General features: G+C 41.2%; 1 protein-coding gene across 1 annotated transcript in view; it reads left to right on the top strand.

Annotated features, from left to right (window-relative positions):
- The window catches only part of SGCZ (sarcoglycan zeta), a 144255-nt gene that overhangs the window by 112388 nt on the left and 11620 nt on the right, over positions 1-20247 (top strand). The window contains exon 5 of the mRNA XM_018570874.1: positions 11321-11393. Coding sequence (XP_018426376.1) covers positions 11321-11393 — 73 coding nt within the window. The remainder of the gene's footprint in view (positions 1-11320; positions 11394-20247) is intronic.

The raw sequence follows: 20247 nt of genomic DNA, 5'->3' as shown, positions 1-20247 counted from the left end.
ATTGGCATGTACCACCTAATTCTAGGCACTTAAAATATAAAACCCCCATATTAATAATACATACTAATATATTTCAATGGGTACACTCAAACAATATATAATGAATATAGTTTGGATATTATAAAAGTATATGTATCAAATTTTACTTGAAATTAGTCAATAAAATAGGCATATAGATGCTGCATATACTATAATAATATAATAACATTATTGCTAATATCATCACGGCAATGAATAGTAATGTTACATCAGGCAACTTTTAAATAAGCCCCTCTTCTATTCATTGAGAGAAGAGAAAAAAAATCTTTAAACATTCCAGTCTCTTGTACATTGTCTTTTGTAGAGGCATGAAGGATCTTTATGGTACCTGTCTGAGACCCCCACAATTTACGACATGAGAATGTTTATGTTAAGATTCCTAACTCTTCTGTGAGAGTCTTTGGGGGTGATTTACTAACCTAAACACATGCACGCACTAGGTGCGTGTGATTTTTACACAGCAAAACGTATTTATCAACCAAAAAGTCTCTAAAAGCATATTTCCACTAATGCCATATATGGAAAAATCATGCACATGATGCATATATAATGCTGCTTCACAGTTTAGACAAAAATGGTTAGCTCATGCATTTACATTCCTGCATTCATCAACGCAAGCAACACAATGTAGAGCTAATTTACACAACATCACCTTGCAATTCATGCAGGGCTTTGCACAACACACCTGCTGGGTGTGTACACACTACAAAGGTGTCTAGATTCCACCAATAGATCATGCTGGGAGGGAACACACTACAGAGGTGTATACTTGTTCGTGGCGTGTTTATAAGGTTAGTAAATCAACCCCTTTGTCTCAGAAAAAATAAACTCACATTGACCTTCTATCAAGCAGACAAAATGGCTACCATGATGCCCATGTACAAATCTGAAAAATAATATGTATAGGACTTTGAAATTGATTCCTTTCTGCCCAATAGTTCTGACAGATTGGCTGAGCCGAACCTCAGGCAGGCTTCTCGCTGCTGTTTGGCCTATTCTCATAGGGGTACAAAGCAGAATAGAAAAACAGCGGAAACAGAAGTAGAAAATGATTGGGCAGAGCTGGTAGTGACAGCTAGTTCCACCCAACTGTTTTCTATTGGCCGGGACCAGCTGTCATTACAGTGAGAGCTCGGCGGAGCCGGCGATGATATCAAAGCCGGCTGCGCTGAGCACTCATTGTAATGACAGTTCAGCATCCCTTGGTTATCTGGTAACCAGGGGACGCTGATCTGTCATTGCAAGTGGCCAGAGCCAGCCGTGAGATGACAGCAGGATCCGGCCAGCTTTTAGTACAAGGCTTTCGGCCGGTAAATAATCATATGCCTTCGACTTGACCGAGCTGATCGGCCAACTTTGGGAAATAGTAAATAGCCCGTACAGCAGCCCTTCGGTTCTACCGCCGAAAGGCTCAGGCGGCCGAAGCTAGCCGAAGGATCAGCCGTAGCTATGGCTGATCCTTTGGCTAGCTTTGTGAATAACCCCGATAGTCTAATAAGGCAGAGCAAAGTCAGCTCACAGACAGGAGAAAGGGAGGTAACAAGTATGCATTGCTTTGCCTAATCTTTCTGTCTTGAAATTATGAGTAGACTTTTAAATGTAAGGTGTAAAGTATCATGCAGCGATTGTTATTTTAATTTTAAATATAAATATAAACATTTTCATTAAATTATGATAAAAGCAGTGTCAATGTAATTCTAGAAATGTTTTATATATTTTTTAAACCTGCAGCTTTCATTTAAATTATACCTTCCTGCCATGAAAGTCCTTGTTCAAGCACTTTCTATAATAGAGTGACAACACTTTGTCCCTGTCTTCCAATTGTACTCTTGTGTTGTCATCCCATTTCATGCACTTCTGATAGAGACTACAAGTGGTTGTTTCAAAATGCATTATGCAGGCCATGTAGCTATGACTGGAACATGTCCATGAAGGAAGATCAGCAGTGTTGATTAAGGATTAATAAAAGTAAAAACATTTTATTTAAGTTAAAGCAGTTGTTTTCGATAGACGGTACTTAGCAAACTAAATGCCATTTAGTTAGGGATTACATATAATATGTATTTATCTGTATTTAAGGTTTAAAGGACAATTTTGTAGCAAATTCTGAATGTTTATTGCATGATCTAAGTTACTGGAAGCACAATCAAATGATCTCAGATATTATGGAAATGTTCGAAAGGTATTCTGAATGATTACTATGGAATATAAATGCGTATACTGTGTGCTGAAAGAGAATTTATTAAAATATGTTTTCTGTAAAAGCCCATCAATGAGCATTAGATATACTTTATCATCAGATTGTCAGCAATCACCTTTGTGCACTGTTACATTTATTATAAGATCTTTATCATTCATTGATTGTAATATAAATAAGTCAGTCTTATCTTCTTTTTTTATTAGAAATGTTATTAAAACATTATTTTTATGCCTTTCATGATACAGAACAAATGGTTTTCACTTGACTTAAGGCAAAATTCAATGATTCTAGGCAGGGACTACGGTAACAGAATTGTTATCATATAGCTTTAACTATTGTCTCTAAAGTTAACCTGTCACATAGCTGGGCAATTCAGTCCTAGTTGATGATAAAGAATGGATAAGCAGGGGGTAGTAAATAAATACTATAGAGTGGATTTACTAAAGGCAAATAGACTTTGCATAGGGCATGTTCACTTAGCATAATGAAGATGGTGAATGTATGTTTCTTGTACATGATTGGATGATGGAAGTCAGCATAGCTCTATCTAATTTGTGAAGCTAAGGGAAACTTCCCTTGTAAAGTAAGCAGCCTATTTGCCTTTACTAAATCTACCCCTGTGTGTCAAAACCATTAGTAGATTAAAGGTAAGGGGGAGCTGAAGCTATATGCAAATCTCAACCTTACCAACAAATGCTTGACCCCAACCCTTTTTCTTTATGGTCATTGAGGCCATCAGTCACACGAAAGGACCAGTAAGGAGACTATTGGTAGATGGGGTCAAACTTGATATTTACAGGGAAAGTTGAGATTTGCATATGCCTTTATTTGTGGCTCTTCTCATTTTTAATTGTGGCTTTTTACTGAAGTACAATCAATTTTTTGCATAATTATGAATCACCAATAAGTTTACTTTAACAATGCAAGCCTCTTATCTGTAAATGGAGTTTGATAGTTTCACAATTACAAGAATGGCTTCTTGATCCGATATTTGCATGTATGCATTTGCAATTCTTCTTTAAGCCCTCCTCACCCACAATCTGTATATAAACATTACAAGCATGATGCTGAATTCTGGGGTTAGATTTATTTATTTAGCCATAGCAGAAACATTGCACTGATGGTTGTTCTCAATTCTGGCTGTCACTGACAGTGCAGGACCCTACTGATAATTGAGAACCAATCAGAGTGTGTTTTGGTTAACCACTTCATGACTGAGGCCTTTTTTTTTTCATTTTTTGCACACATTTTATATTCTACAGTTTAGGCCTGGAAATTACTTAAAGCCCCCAAACATTATATATTTTCTGAACGACAAGACCCTATAGAATAAAATGTTTGCAGTTGCAAATTTTTATGTTGCCCAATATTAGCGCAACTTCTTATCAAACCCCAAAATTTAGTGAAAAATGTACTTAAATGCCCCAAAACACAATATAATACCCATTTTTAAATACAATATAAAACATGAGGTTACAACGAGTAAAAAGATACCCAACATGCCCAGGTTAAAAATTGTGTGCATCCGTGAAATGGCGACAAACATCAGTACCCCAAAAAGTCCATACAACTTTTACAAGACAACACTTTAAAAGCCCCCACAGGTCATCAATTTAGAGATACCAAAAGTACTGGCCCTAGAATTATTGCTCTCACTTCGGCGTGTGCAGTGATAGCCAACATGTGTAGCGCGTTCGTTGTTTTCATACGCAGGCGCATCCGACACGTGTTTACGTGGCGACACGCGTGCTCGCGGGGACGAGGGACTTTAAAAAAATGTTTTTATTATTTTTAGATATATTTTATTTAATTTTAATTTTAAAAACAGTTTTTTTTTTTACTTTACTTTGATTGCTATCACATAGGGTGGCTTACCCCCCCCCCCCCATGTGATAGCATATAGTGGTGACAGGTATTCTTTAAGGTGATGCTGGTGGTCCAAAAGACCGCCAGTGTCACCTTTACACTAGAAATAAGCTATTGAAGTGCAGATCGCACTTCAATAGCTTATAGCTGGGCTTCCGGAGCCCAGCACTGACAGCGCAAGGAACGTGAGTGATGCAATCTGCATCGCTCCCGGTCCCATAGAATGGGGAGGGGATCAATGAATGGAGGTTCGTTCATCTCCTCCCCAGCTCCCCGCGGACATCAAGGAAGCCGGTCCCGGGCCCGTAGGAGGGGCAACGGAGACCGGGAAGCACAGCAGGGGTGTCGGGTAGGGGTGGGGGAGCTTCACGGGACTCTAAAAGCGGCCTGGCGACAGCTGAGTTGCCAGAATTGCCTGAAAAACAAAAGCCTTTAGGTTGCAGTGGAATCTACAGTGCCATCTGTGTAATATACTAATTGTCAGATATCTATAACTGAATAAATAAATAGAAAACAAAGAGAATGGTCTCTGTAAATTCCTAGCAAATTCCCTTTATAGTTATAGTAGACATTATAGTTGTAGCTCAGGTCACCATTTCCCACCCAACTTTTGTCATTCTGTGCCATCTATATCATTATTGCACAACAGTCAATAGTCTGTCATTCCAAGACAGTACAATTACAACTGCTTATTGTATTTGCAATGGATTATTTAATATTCAGATGAATGAAAATCTTGATTTTCTGAGTTTGGCACAGTATAATTATGTTCATGTAGTTTGCAATGTTATCTGAATTGCCTTAGTAGCTATTGCCCTTATTTTGTGTCTGAAATTGTTATTTAAAATAGAAAATTACACTTTGCCAAATGTATCTGCTGGACATCCTTTTTAAAGAACCAGATTTCCACATGACAATATAATATGTTATATAAATGGGAGTAAAATTAGCTTGACAGCACAGGCTAGAGAGAAGAAAACTTTAACATACTTTTACTGTTTTGAAAGTATGAAAATGTTATTGGAGCATTAGTTATGTATTGTTATGTGGGAAATCGGAGCACCTTTAATAGGTCTCACCCTCAGAATGAGAAACTAATACCTCTGTTAATATTTTCTACAGGCTCAGTGTTGTATTCTAATCTTCTGCTCTGCTGCACACAAGTCTGTCTAGTGACTTATTGCTTCACATTTATGCACTTAACAAGTTCCAAGCCGTATAGTACAGATACTGCTTTTCTTTTCAAGAGCGTTTTTCCTGTATTACTTACACTAAATAAAGTAAAGAGCCATAAAGCTTGTTTCTGTCTTCCAAAAAGTAAAGCATTTTAAGGTTTGCAGGCATTTGGAAGCACTTAGCGTACATGCCTGAGAAACAATACTAAAAAAACTATATCCTCATCTAACTGTATTAGACAATTCTAGCTGATATTTGACACGTGAATAGAAAAAGAGAGAAAAATGTTAGGATCCAAATCCATCAGTCACTGTTTCAGTGAAAATTATGATATACAAGCAATAAATGGGTGATGTTGACAGTCGAAAAAAATTTGAATTGAATGAGCTAATACAGTATATGGTAATCCAAAAGTATAGACAGCATTAGGCCTTAATTCATAAAGAAAGTTAATTTGTAAATACAGTTACTCATGGTAGGCAGTTTGAATCAATTATAACTTGATCTGACTTGCTCAGAGTGAATCCTAATTGGTTGCATTTGAATAAGGGAATCTAGCACCAGAACTACCAACTTCATGTGTGGATAAAGCTATACACTTGTGCTTTAAGTTGCTCATACAATTTGCAATTATCGCAAGATTTTCGTCTGCGATCTCGTTTTTGTCCGATAATCCCACATTTGATGGAAAGTGCACAATCGCAATTACTGTACAACCATTCAACTTTTGTCTTTCAAGCAGGATAGAATTTTCGAATTATATGAAAATCAATGGATTAGTGGCATTTTTGTACAAAAAAAAAATCACAAGATGAACACTGCACATGCAAAAATCCATTCTGTCGATCGATTCAATTTGGTCAGTTAGTATTGCTAATCCAATCTGAGTTATTTTTTATTTTTTTGTAAATTTTGCGGGACATGACTATACTGACCCCGCGAGAACGTTTGTCAGAACTACAGTGGTAAACCGTGGGGTAGCGGTGGTCAACCAAACGGGGGGTCTGGCCAGTCTTGAAGTGGGTTTCTTGAAGGAGTGCCACGTCAACGCTCTGGCGGTGGAGATCTCGCAAGATCATAGTGCGTTTTTCAGGGACGTTTAGGCCCTTAGTGTTAAGGGACATGACCTTAAGGCGAGACATGTCACCGGGGTTACGGGGCAGGAGGGGTGAGCGCCAAGGAAGGAGGGGGGGAGGGGAGGTAGGTAGGGAAGGAGAGAGACCGAAGGGGGAGGGAGGTAGGTACGAAGGGGAGGAAGAAAGAACCAAGAAGGGAAAAGGGGGCGGTTAGGTGCAGCTAAAGTGCTGGATCACCAGCAATTCGGATCTCCACCGACCCCGGGGAAGCAGTCAGGAAGCTTCAAGGGTCGGGGTAGAGCCGATGTTCTATGTGGGGGAGGTGGAGGACTACGGTCAACGAACAGATAGAGGCACAATTAGTGTAGTGGGGGAGGTACATGAGATGCTACCATCTGGGGCATAATAAGGCTAAGGGTAAAGGGTTCCATCTTTGGCACCCCGTCAATTAAGTGTAAACCCTTTGGAAGGCATCAATGAGAGTAAGTGCAGTAACAACAACATTTCAAAATTATAACAACATCTAAACGTTGCAGGAGGGGCGACTCCATGACAACCCGCAACTTTGTTAGCGGGGGGGCCCAAAGGGTATCACCGCGAGGAGAGGCTGGAGGATCCTCCGCATATGGAGGGTGCGGCGGGACAGATCTGGGAGAACGGAGACATCCGCGCCGTCAAAGGGGACTGAGCCCTTCTGCCAGGCCTTGCGCATGATGGTTTCCTTCTCCGCAAAAAAAATGCAGGCGGCAAAGGACGTCTCTGGGCCGCACATCTCTGTCCGGTCTGGGGATCCCCACGCGGTGCACCCTGTCTATCTCCAATGGGGACTCCGGGGCCTTGTCCAGGATCGAGTTGAGGATGGCAGTCACAGTGGGGCGAAGGCCGGACGAGGCCGTGGCCTCTGGCAGTCCGCGTAGCTTGATATTGTTTCGACGGGACCTGTTTTCGAGGTCATCCTGCTGGAGCTGTAGGTCGGAGAGGCGCCGTTCATACGTGGCCGAACCCGATTCCAGGCAATCAATCCGCCGGGCCAGAGTCGCCTGATCGTTGGACAAGGCAGTGACAGATGATTCCAGGTGAGAGACGGATGCATGGATGCCGGCTATGTCCCTCTTCAGCGCGGTCTCCATTTGCGAGACCATGGCGGCCATGTCCTGCCGCGTGGGGAGGGAGAGCAAGATAGCGGAGATTTCGCTAGATGATAGCGAGGGTTGTTGCGACAGCGGCTTCGTTAGTGGGAGACGAGGTTCTTCGATGGGGCTGGAGCAGCGTGTAGAGGAGGCCTCTCTCCGGAGTTCGAGGTCGATGGGATCAGGGGCGGACGGCAAGGCCGGGGGTTCCCGGGGTTGAGGAGGAGTAGTAGTAGGCCGCGAGGCCGTACCTTGCGTCTCGGGGGCCATTTGCCCCTTGGAGGAGCTGCGAGTAGAGGCGGCTGGTGTGGAGAGAAATCGCTGTAAGGATGTCTGGGAGCTTCTGTCGTCGTTAGAGCCGGGTTTGGGCTTCTGAGACATCAAAAACTAGGTTTTGGGATGCCGTGGTTAAATGAAAAGTCCCAGGTGATAGCAGAGCTCAAGCAATGTGCTTCCTTACGCCGCCATAGCCAAGCCACGCCCCCCCAATCTGAGTTATAATCATCAATACCAAATGTTGATCAATGCCAACCTGCAATGATTCACCAAAAGACTATGAGGGTTATTCAGTAATTAGCTGAAGGATCCAGCCGTAGCTTTGGCTGATACTTCGACTCACTTCAGCCGTCTGAACCCTTCGGTTCAGTCGAATTGAATGGCTGCTGTACGGGCTATTGACTGTAGCCCATACAGCAGCCAAAGGCAGGCGACCGGCTCAGACGAGCTGAGCATATATACTTCGGCTCAGCCAAAGTGGGGCAAACTGTCTGTGAAGCAGACCGCCCCCCCCCCATAAATGAGCTCAGCTGGCTCCGCCCCGTTGTTGTACTGTAAAGACAGCATCCTCAAATGTTCTGGCGGCGCTGTTCTGTCATTAAACTACAACTGGGTGGAGCCAGCCATGACAGGTTATTTGAAGACACTGGGCTGTCATTACATGACAACTGGGTCGAGCTGGCCATGACATCACGGCCGGCTCCACCCAGTTGTTTTCATATGTCTGGGGCTGGCTGGAAGACTTTTTACTTTTTTTTTTGCCGTGTCATCGTCATTGTGGACAACACTGGACGTTGTTGACCCTGGATTACGCCGTTGGATCATTTTTTTTTTTTAAACAAAAGACAAATCCTTTGTTGGGATTTTATTTCAATTAAAGGATTTTTGATTAAAATCTGATTAAAAGGTACAAGTAACCTTACTCATTCACAAGGGGAGGCCACATCTGGGTGTCCCTTTATTAACGGGGTACCCATATGCAAAAAAATCCCCTGCTGGACAAGGTGCTTTCCAAGAGGGACCATGGAAAAACACCTTCCCAGTGCCGAGGGCATGTGGCCTGATATGGCGTGGGGAGCTCACTCATCCCCCCTTTCCTGCCCTGCCAGGCCTGTGCAAGGATCAAGGATCAATACGTTGGGTGTGTCTAGATGCTAAAATGACGATTGCGCCACACATGTTACATATCACCACGAACTTTGGAGTGCAAGCAATAATTCTAGGGCTATCAATCATTGTTAAAACTACATTTATCAGTTGTGAAAGCTTTTAAGGCAGCACATATGGGCAATTTTGGTATGGTAATTTTTTGCGATTTTGCGGGCACACACATGACTGACGGAATGTTTCATAACACAACATGAGGGAAAACCGTTGTTTTCTTTTTTCAAAATTGGTGGTATTTGTTATTTATATAGTAAAAAATAAAAAAACACAGTAGTGATTTCATACCACCAAAAGAAAGCTCTACAGTATATGCCCCAAAAAATTATATAAAATTAATTTCAGTTTTTGGCGTTGCATGACTGAAAAAATGTCAAAGTATCTCAGCGCTGAATACTGAAAAATAGCCTGGACAGGAAGCCTGTTTAACAACCCCTGTCTTCAAGCATAGGATCACCAAAACTCGGGCCCCAGCTGCTGGTGGTGATGTAGTTGTGTGAGGAATGTGTCCTGCACAGGCCCTACACATTAATTACAATAGGCCTTTTAATACACATTAAGCATCTTTGGAATGCCACAGGATACATATTGTTGCTGACCAGGTGCAACCCTTTTTGCCCACATTGTAAATGTCATCCAGTCACTGCTTTCCTAACAATAATATGGCATGTCAAAATGCACATAAAAAAAAAGCCAGTATAGCTTGAGAGAGATATCTCTCGATCTATACGAGCTGTCAGAATGCTGGCAAAAGCTGGCATCTGTGTTTGCTTTGCTTTGACTCTCAGACACCCGATATTAAGGTATCGGGTGTCTGAAAAAGGTTAAACCTTTCATTAATGAATGCCTCTGTAGTAAGGGCAGCCATTAATGAATGTTAAAAGCTGATTCTCAGCGATTAACAGCCCTCTAAAGCAGCAAATAACTCGTCACGTACAGTGTACGTGACAAGTCATTTGGTCCCTTTGTGGCTGGACGTACAGTGTACGTCTCCCGTCACGAAGGGGTTAAAGTTGGTGAACAAACATGACAGTGACTTCAGTGTATTTTAGTGGCCTGTACAACACCCCTATCTCATTCGGAAAATATATTTGGGGTAAAGTGGGATAGGAAATTTGAGTTATGAATGTGGCTGATGTCTGATGGAACTTCTTGGTTAAAGTGTATGGTTGTATGAGTGTATGGTGCAGTGGTTAAGTTTTGGACAGAGTAGAGAGGGTTCAAACCCCCAACAAATAACGTGTGTTGTCTTTGTCCTGCTGTGAAGATTTTTCTTTACTTCCTATCCTGTCCTTCACCTCTTGCTCTGCTGACAACTCATTATTCTTGGATTTTCCTTTTGGTCTCGTACACGACCGTCGCGTGTTTTTTTTACCGCGATTCGCGATAAAAAAGTCGCGCAACAAACGCGCGTTTCAGAAGGCTACTTGGCTGTATCCCAATGGAAGTGCACAACAAAACGGCCCAAAGTAGTACCTGTACCTTTTCAGGTGTGGGCCGTTTTGTAGCGCGTTAGCGATGGGCGGAAATACGCCAAGGTGGGAACAAGACCATTGAATACAATGGGATTTATATTTTTGAGCGTTTTGTAGAGCGTTCGTCGAGCGTAGAACGCGCTACAAAAGGTTCAGGTGTGAACGAAGGCTTACTCTCTGTGTCAGTGACAATGGTAATCAGAACAACCACAGAAATTAATCTCCCCAGTGGACAAAGACAACAATATAAACTTGACAAAAGCTTTAACCCTTCCCTACTCTATCCAAAGCATTTATGCACAAATACAGGACTGAATATTATAAAACTGGACACAAAGTAGATATCAAAACATAAATTAATGTAGCTATGCATTCATTGAATAATAATGGGTTTATTTATAACGGAGGAGTCAAACAACTTTCACCCAAGATTTAAACTTTTTTCAATGCCATCCCTTTAGAAAAAAATCTGAATTTTGGGTGAACAAATCTATTAATCGAGCCTAAATGTATTATTAAATGCAAAAAAAGTACCTGATTTTGCCTTGGTAGCAGTGTCCTGTAATTCCATGCAAAGCAGCACTCATATCAGGGTAACAGTAGGGATCACATTAGGGGCAAATATAGAAGTGCTGCAGTGCATATGAGCCAGTAAAGAAAATTCTGAAAAAAAGAGAGAAGAAGAATTATGTATTATTGTTCCTTCGGCTTCAGATCACCAACCTGGTTATGCAGGCTGATAAGGTTGTATATATGTCAGACCTGGATTTGCGGAAATCCAAATCAATTTGCAGGTAAAACGAGTCTCTTGCATGTATTTCAACTAAATATTTACTGTTTTTTTGGAAATAATCTTTAACTGTGAATCAGAAAATGATTTCTGATAGCATGTTTAACTCAGGAATATGTCTCTTTTAGGAACAGAAGGAGCTGTATTTGGGCATTCTGTGGAGACACCGCATATAAGAGCAGGACCTTCACAAGACCTCAGGTATTTTTGAAACTCACTTAGAAACCAATGGATGTTGTAAAGTACAGGAAATATATACCGGTATTTGTTTCATAATAAACAGACAAGCTTATCTACAGTTTTAACTTTGTGTTTAATACAGCCAGTATTGGTATAAGCCAAAGGGTCCATATAAGTAGCTGTTTTTGTTGACGATCATATATGAGTTTTATTATGTTTAACCTTTGAGCTATCTATTCTGCCTCAGCATATGCTGTAAATCACACGTTAAATAAATGGAATGTCACATGGTTTAATAAAATCTGACAAACCAATGATTACAGAGAACCTTTACCAGAGATTTTAGGAGTTTCTTAGGACATTATAAATAATGGTATATTATGGGATAATATGTCGTTTTATACTTGGAAAAATGTGCTATTATATTGACAGAAGATCAAACAATAATGTCTGAATCCAGTTTTGCAACTTTGGCATGTATTGGTAAAACTTTACATATCTTTGGAACCACTTAATATCTCCATGTCCTCTATGCTGGCGGTGTGCAATGGAACCCTTTGTCAGTTTTTTTTTTAATTAGTTTTATGAAAATAAATGAAGCTAGAAAGAGACAACATCAACAAAAAAATTATATAGCAATCAGAGTCAGAAAAAAATGTTACACTCCCCTGCAGTGTTATCTATATGAGTAGGTATAAATTTGGAGACAAACTGAGATCTTTCACTGGTAGAGAATAACAGATATGAACTCGCTATTCACTTTTGTCCTGATTATAAGTGTTTCTATACCAACTAAATATCGGTAAAAAATAAAACGAAGGCTACATTCTGAGCTGATCATTTTAGTAATTTCCACAGATTTGGCCATATTTTATGCTTGAAAAAAATATCACTATGAAGAAAGAACTTCCCTTACCGTGAAGGACAAAATGTTTGCTTATCTATTATTCATGAAGGTGGGAACAGAAATGTCAGCCTAGCACAAACACTGGATTAACTTCTTGAAAGAATTTATTATTTTTATCAGATTTTAGCATATTGGCAATAGCATGTTATGCAATATACTTAAGCCATGTTATACATTAGGACAGATTTGTGTAGTGGTAAAGAATAAGGTCATGTGGCTAGGAAGAAAAGAAGTCTGATTAAAGATTGATGTGTGTTCTTTACACAAACAGGACAGTATTCATTTAATTCAAGCAATCTGTTGAAAATATCAGTTGATCATAAAATAATGTTTCATGCCAATATTTTATTATTGGACACATCTGTAGAGACTGCTGAAACAAGAGTAAGTCAAGTATAAGGAAGGTCAGGAGATTAGATTTTGACATTCATTGTGGTTAACTTATTAGCAAGGTAGAAAATTTCAACTTTGTAAAGTGAATGTTTACTTTGCTTAATGAATAAAGTCAACCTACATTCACTTCGAACATCCAATCATATACAAACAAAAATCTGTTATTTGTTGCACATAACTGAGTTCTGAAAATGAACATAGTATCACTTTTCTGTAAACTGCAGAGGTGAGCAGTGGCGTCGCTACAGGGGGGGAAGGGGTCCCCCCTTGGTTATCACTTGCCCCCCCCCGTGTCCCCCCCGCTAACAGTGGGGGCAGTCCCGGCGCTAGCGCAAGGCAAGAGAAATGGAATCCATGTCCCAGCAGATAACTGTGCCCGGGACGGTTTCCACACAGTTATCTGCTGAGACAGGGGTTCTCCACGCTGCAGCCTCAGACTGTCAGCGGTTTCTCCCTACAGACTGTAATAGGCTGCAGTGATAGATTGCAGATTACAGCCTGTAAGGAGAACCCTCCGACAGTCTGTGAGCCCCCCCCCCCCTGCAGTATACTCACCTCTCCGCGGCGTCTGCGATTGTCTTCATTCCAGCAGCTGACCGCAATAGCCAGCCTGCTATTGGCTCTTTTAAATTGCAGTAGCCAATAACAGGCTAGCTATTGCACCTGCCCACTGCCAGCTGTCAATCAACAGGGTTGGACCTGATTGAAATCTTCAGGTCCCTCCTCTGCTGATTGACAGCACGCAGTGGGTGGGTGCAGTAGCCAGCCTGTTATTGGCCATTGCAATTTGAAATATCCAATAGCAGGCTGGCTATTTCTCCCAGCAATGAAGTAAAAAAAAAAAAAGTTTAAAAAAAATAAAATAAACAAATTAAAAAAGTTAAACAAATTAAATGCCACGCACAGCCGCACAACTTAAAAAAAAAGCAGCCTCTGGGGAGAAGAACCCTGCGATAAAGGTAAAGGGGGGTTGCAATTTGGACTCTCAGGACTGTGGGTGGTGTTTGACTACATGTCGGAACCGCAGGGTGCAGATGCCATCCGCAATTAAATCAGCTCTCGGCGCCCAGCGGTTGCGACATGCAATGAAAATTATTAGTGCCCCCCCAGATTTGACTGTGGTATCTTATGTGCCCCCACTATAAATTGTTCCTAGAGTCGCCACTGGAGGTGAGTAAACATTTACTACTCTTTACATATACTACATATACTGACTTAGTAAATCAGCTGATATTATAATCACACACAATTTTATAATCACAATTTATATAATGTAACCCCTTAGTAACCAATGATGTACCTGGTACATCACTGGCGGTGGGCCCACTCTGTTTACACGGCTTTACAATAGAAGTGATTCTAGTGACTCAACTGTTGCCAGACGGGACGGCGGTCGTCATTTTTTAACTATTATTTCTATTTATCTTTGGTTTTGGTTTTTATTTTGTTCGCGGACAATGCTGGACATCGTGATTGACCCTGGATTACATCTGTTGATCCATTTTTTTTTTTAAATAAAGGACTTCTCAAAAATCCTTTGTTCTGTTTTTTTTTTCAATTAACCAGTTGACATCCGCGGTGTTAAACCCCCTTCCCATCCAGGCCATTTTTCAGTATTCAGCGCTGCGGTACTTTAACTGACATTTATTCCGTCATGCAGCGCTGTACTGAAATGAATTTTATACCCTTATTTGGGGACAGATAAGGCTTTCTTTTGGTGGTATTTATTCACCACTGGGGGTTTTATTTTTTTACTATATTAAGGAAAAATTACCGAAATTTTTTTAAAAAAAACAGTTTCCCCTATATTAAATGATAAAACATTTATTATTACCCAATTTTTTGGTAAAATATAAAAGATGGGGTCACGTCGGGTAAAAAGACACTAAACATGTCAAGCCTTAAAATTGCGTGCGCGAAACCTCAAAAAACGATAATGCCCAAAATTGGCCCTAGGCGACGCTTTAAAAGCTGTTACCGCTCATCAGTTTAGTGTTATCAGTGATTGATGGCCCTAAAATGATTGCTCTCACTGCGACGTTCGCGGCGATATGTAACATGTGTAGCGCAATTGTAACCAATTGCCGCGAACTAGCACATATAGGCGATCGGCGGGCTATGGACCCGCTGATCGCCTATATGTGAAACACCCGGTACCGGGTGTTCGCATTGGACGGGTCTTTTTTGCCCGTGCGTGCCCGCTAGGGGGCGCGCGCGAGCAGAAAAAAATTGCCGTCTGGAGACGGCAACCCGCAGATGCTGCAGTGCCGTCCGTCCGTTTTTTTACTACGGGCGGACGGCAAGAGGTTAAAGGATTTTTGATTAAAGGCTGGTGTTTTTATTTAATCTATTTTTAACCCTTTAGTGAATGGGCCACCTGGGTGCCCCTTTATTGAAGGGGTGCCCCGATGTGACTAAGCCCTTGCCTACACCCCACAACCAACATCCCAGGGCTTGTGGGGAAGAGACCCTTCTCCCCTCCGGCACAGGGAAAAGGTGCTTTTCCAGTGGCGACCCTGCAAAAGCACCCTCCCAGGGCCGAGGACATGTGGCCTGGTATCGCAAGGAGGGGGGTGCTTGCTCGCCCCCCCCAATTCCTGCCCTGCCAGGCCTGTGCTCAGATCAAGGGTCTAGTTAAGGAATTTTAGGGGGACCCCATTCCCCCCCCATTTTTGGGGGTGGGGTTCCTCAAAATTCCTACCAGACCTTAAGGGCCTGGTATAACTTTAACACACTTTTTTATTTGTTTTTTTAATGGGGTCCTTCCTAACATTCCTACCAGACCTAAAGGGTCTCGTATTGTTTGGGAGGGGGAATCGCACGCTTTAACCCTTTCACTGCCAAGGACGTATGGAGCTACAAAAGTAGTGCTGGGGCTGCAGAAAAAGAAATTGAGGACTTATGTCCTCAATTTCTTTTTCTATTTCAAAAGGGAAATGTCAGGGGTCTATTTAGACCCCCGATATTTCGCCGCAGCCCCCCCCAACAGTATAAAATTGCAGAAAATTCAAAAATGGCTTGGCCAGCTGATTTGAAAAATGTTCCGGAGGGCTTGGCAGCGAAAGGGTTAAAAAAAGTCATTTTTTCTTTAGAAATGTAAGTTTTGCTGCAACAGGTTCTATACATCGTACAGATGCGGCACTTTACAGGCAGTTTAGGAGGACCCACCAGGCACAAAATTTAAAGGAATTTTTAATTTTTGTTACCCTTTAAGTGATGTTAAAATCACTGCTCCTTTAAAAATTTTATTTTTTAAAAGTGTTTTTCTTCATTGATTCCTGTCCCCCAGGGCAGTACCCATCTTCCCCATACACTTTTTATGGCCAGGAAATTGCATATAAGGCTTCAAAATGGAGACAATTGATTTTCAAAGTTCTACCCCCATAGACTTGCATTGAGTTCGAGTTCGAATTCAAACTTTTCCCATGTTTGAAAGTTCGAATTCAAAACGAACACGAGGGCTCATCACTATTCAGGACATTTATTTTAACTCTTTAGTGAATGGGTAGGGGTACAAGTACCCCTTACTCTTTCACAAGGGGGGCACATCTGGGTGCCCCTTTTTTAAAGGGGTACCATGATGTGAATAAGCCCCCTGCCCACACCCCCACAACCAACACCTCAGGGCTCGTGGGAAAGAGGCCCTTATGCCTATCGGCACGGGGACAATGTGCTTTTCCAGGGGCAACCCTGGAAAAGCACCCTCCCAGTCCCAAGGGCATGTGGCCTGGTATGGCAGGGAGGCGCTTGCTCATCCCCCCCTTGTTTTGGATACACTTTACCCTCCACCGATGTGATTAGTTAACAAACACTTTGTTAAGCCCTACATAGATGCATAAAATAGGCTGCAAAACACTGAATAACTTGTCCCTACATAGATACAGAAAAAAAACATTGTTTTTCCTTAGTCCTCACATTGTTGTAAATAAATAGTTAATCTGCTAGATTTTTGCTAAGGTTTTGTTTCAAGGCTGCAGGGGAAATGGTAATAACAGTGCCCTACATAGGTTCTGTGTGTTCCTAAGGGATGTCTTTTCTTCCTTGCATCATTATTTTAGTTATAGTAGCATGTCAGAGAGGAATGGATGACTCTAAAGCTCTGTTCACAATATCTATAAGCATTGTTTAAGGAAATTATTGTTTCCAGATTTTGAATAAAAACATGGATAAAGTCACCCTGTATAAAAGATTGTTTCGCTTAAGAATATGTTCTTATTGCAGGTCATACAGTATTTTGTCATTTAGCATTGTGCTATAAACAATTTAGCAACAATGTTCTCTGCTTAATAAGCATTGCCTTCTATACTAAGTTTAATGATGTATGATGTATTAACTAGTGAATTTAAATCAGACTGCCCTTTATTTATTTTTTATTTTTTTGTTAATGCTGGAAAAATATATTTTTTATTTAAATAAATGAATGTATTTATCTAGAAGTTAACAATAAATGAATTCTTTACTTGTGTCAAAGTTTTAACTTTTTCGGGGGTTTGCATATGGCCTTGTTCGATAAAGCTGTAAACACCCCTAAACATTAAGCGCAAAGAGCAGTATCTTAGGGTAACAACATGTTAGCTCCTAACTTATCTTATTACAATAAACAAATGTCTATTTAGTTCCTCTGAGTTACTACAGTTTAAATAAATTATTATTTTTCCATATCGGTGCCAGTAACAAGAGTAAATATAACTGTGTACAAGCATTTATGAATATTGAGGTTTGTCAGTCGGTTTGTCAGTCACATGACACAGACAGCAAAACAGTACTAAAATGGCAAATATTTATTTAGTAGTCCTTAAAAATACACATGCATATTTATATAAATGGAAAATAACTTTTTAATTTTTTTTTAAATTAATGTTTATTAAATAATTTTGTATTAAATATTTTTATTTTTTACTTTACTTTTAAGGGCTTTGGGGAAATATTAGGGGTCTAGACGGACCCCTGATATTTCCCTTTTGAAATAGAAAAAGAGATTGAGAGCACAGAGTCCTCAATCTCTTTTTCTGTATCCCCTGGTATCAATGAACAGGAATCCTTTATGAGTGTTCCTGTTCATTGATAACATGAGGACAGAGTATGTTTACTACAACCACAATTTACTAAACCACAGATATAGATCACTCCCATTCATAATTGAGGATACAGTAACCATACTATATCCTCATTTATCTACAAACACTCAGCGATCACTGATCACTGAGTGTATGTAGCCTGCTCTCCTCTCTGACGCGCTGTCACAGGAGCCGTGTGGGAGGAGAGACACCGGCCGCTCACGGCGGTCTCCTCCTGCAGCGCTCGGCCGGCTGTCACTTTCTCTCCTCCCTGCTGGGAAAAGGAGCAGCGCCCAGTGATAAAACTGGAGGTAAATGGCACTTTTGGCATTTTGCCAAAAGTGCCATTTTCGGCCGGTGGCCAGCACCCCCCTTCAGCTTTACGCCCGGGCCCAGCGCACCACCGCCGCCCCCCCCAGTTTTTACGCCACTATGAGGTCTAATCACTAAGCTGCCGTAGTGAACAACCGACCCAAAGTGAAGTACCTGTTCGGCACCTATTCTTATAGGTACCGAACAGCAGTGAGTGAATAGCCGAATGCCCTCTGAGGTACCGAGCAGAATAGAAAACAGTTAAAAAAGTAGAAAAAATCAAATGGAAAACGATTGGGCGGAGCTAGCAGTGACAGCTAGCTCCGCCCAACTGTTTTCTATTGGCCAGGCAGTTCTGCTGCCGTGGGAATAAAAATAAAAAACTGTAGGAATGCATAGCTAGATTCCTATTGGCTATTTCACTTTGCAATAGCCAATAGCAAACTAGCTATTGCACCTGCCATCTGCTGCTGTCAATCACTAGAGGGGACCTGATGGGGATCTTTAGGTCCCCTCTGCTGATTGACTGCAGCAGTGGGCGGGTGCAATAGCTAGTTTGCTATTGGCTATTGCAAATTGAAATAGCCAATAGGAATGTAGCTATGCATTCCTATGGTGTTTCTTTCTTTTTTTTTCTTTTTATCCTGACGGCAGCCAACGGCTCCAATGTCAGATGAAAAAAAAGACAACAGAGCAGGGAAAGGTTTACTCCGTTCGATCGAGCAGAGTAAAACTTTCCCGGAGAAAGTGTTTCTCTCCCGGGCGGCCGGGAGCCGCTATCTAATAGCGTCCAGGAGAGTTGGGCTATCTGGAGATCAGCGCCCCTGGTTACCCAGTAACCAGGGACGCTGGTCTGTCTGTGCAAGTGGCTGGAGCCAGCCATGAGATGACGGCTGGCTCCGCTCAGCAGTCAGTAGCCGTTCGGCCAGCTTTGGCTCTCCCCTCGGCTCAGTCGAGATGAAGCATATGGCTTCAGCTCGACTGAGCCGCTCGGCCGACTTCGGGAGCTGTACGCGCTACAGTGAATAGCCCGTACAGCAACCCTTCGGTTCTACTAGGGGTCCTGGGGCCGAAGCTAGCCGAAGGATCAGCCGAAGCTACGGCTAGATCCTTCGGCAGCTTAATGAATAGACCCCATATATTTCTTCAACAAGGTATGGCCAGCAAATCAGATACATCATTGTATAATACTATCTTATCTGAAAACATTCATCCATAAACTACAAATATTCAAAATCCATCTGCTCCAGTATATATCTTTTAATGCAGAAAAAAAAGAGACAAAATGTGTCTTTTGTACTAGAATGACACTATTGCAATAATGCAATTTCTGAAGAAAGCCCAGAAATTCCCCAAAACATATTTTCATGCAAAAGCTCCTGATTAATAGCAAGCAGCTATACAATAAATAGAACTATAGAATATCAGTGTAAGTATAAATAAATGTGATCCTGTTGTTGCAACTGCAAACTGTGTAGTTAATTGCAAGGTAGATGCTGTGTATTGCCATTGAAAAGCATGTATTTAAATAGTGCTATTTTCAAACTGAAAAAAATGCTAATTTACATGAGCTCTAACACAAATGTACTAATATGCCTGATGTAGGATTAGAATCTTCCAATGCAATATATGCAAATCAGTGATTGCTAGTATGACACATGCACATCAGTAAACAATTTGACAATTTGATTGACATTAGGCTGTTGCTTTGCTAAAATCATGGCCCATGACTCACCATGCATTCAGTCTAAAAAAGAAAAAAACAAATAAGAATGTCATATTAGTATAGCTAGATGAGCTCACAGAGGACTCAGAATTCAGTCAGTCAATTTAGAAAAGAAAATTTAAGTCAGCCTGTTTTCAGAAGGGGATAATATCATATGTTGTTACAAATGAATGTGGTTGTATGCTCCAAGGCATCATACCGGAGGAGTAGCTACACACAGGCAAAAGACGGCCATGACTCTTGCTAGCATTCATCATTAGAAACTCACACAGATCATATGCTTTCCTTTTACCCTGAAGTTTTTAAATATACATTTTACTGGTTCTTATGTTTCCAAGGTCAGCAATGTCGTTCTTTACCTTTCCAGCTTTTTTCTTTCCTTCCTTGTCTTTCCTAATTACATAGTTACATAGTTAGCCAGGTTGAAAAAAGACACAAGCCCATCGAGTTCAACCTATAGAGAAATTAAATATATATATA

The sequence above is a fragment of the Nanorana parkeri genome, unplaced genomic scaffold (assembly GCF_000935625.1).
Source record: "Nanorana parkeri isolate BGI_ZX_2015 unplaced genomic scaffold, ASM93562v1 scaffold1619, whole genome shotgun sequence".
Taxonomy (NCBI): domain Eukaryota; kingdom Metazoa; phylum Chordata; class Amphibia; order Anura; family Dicroglossidae; genus Nanorana; species Nanorana parkeri.
This window is presented reverse-complemented; position numbering and strand designations above follow the sequence as displayed.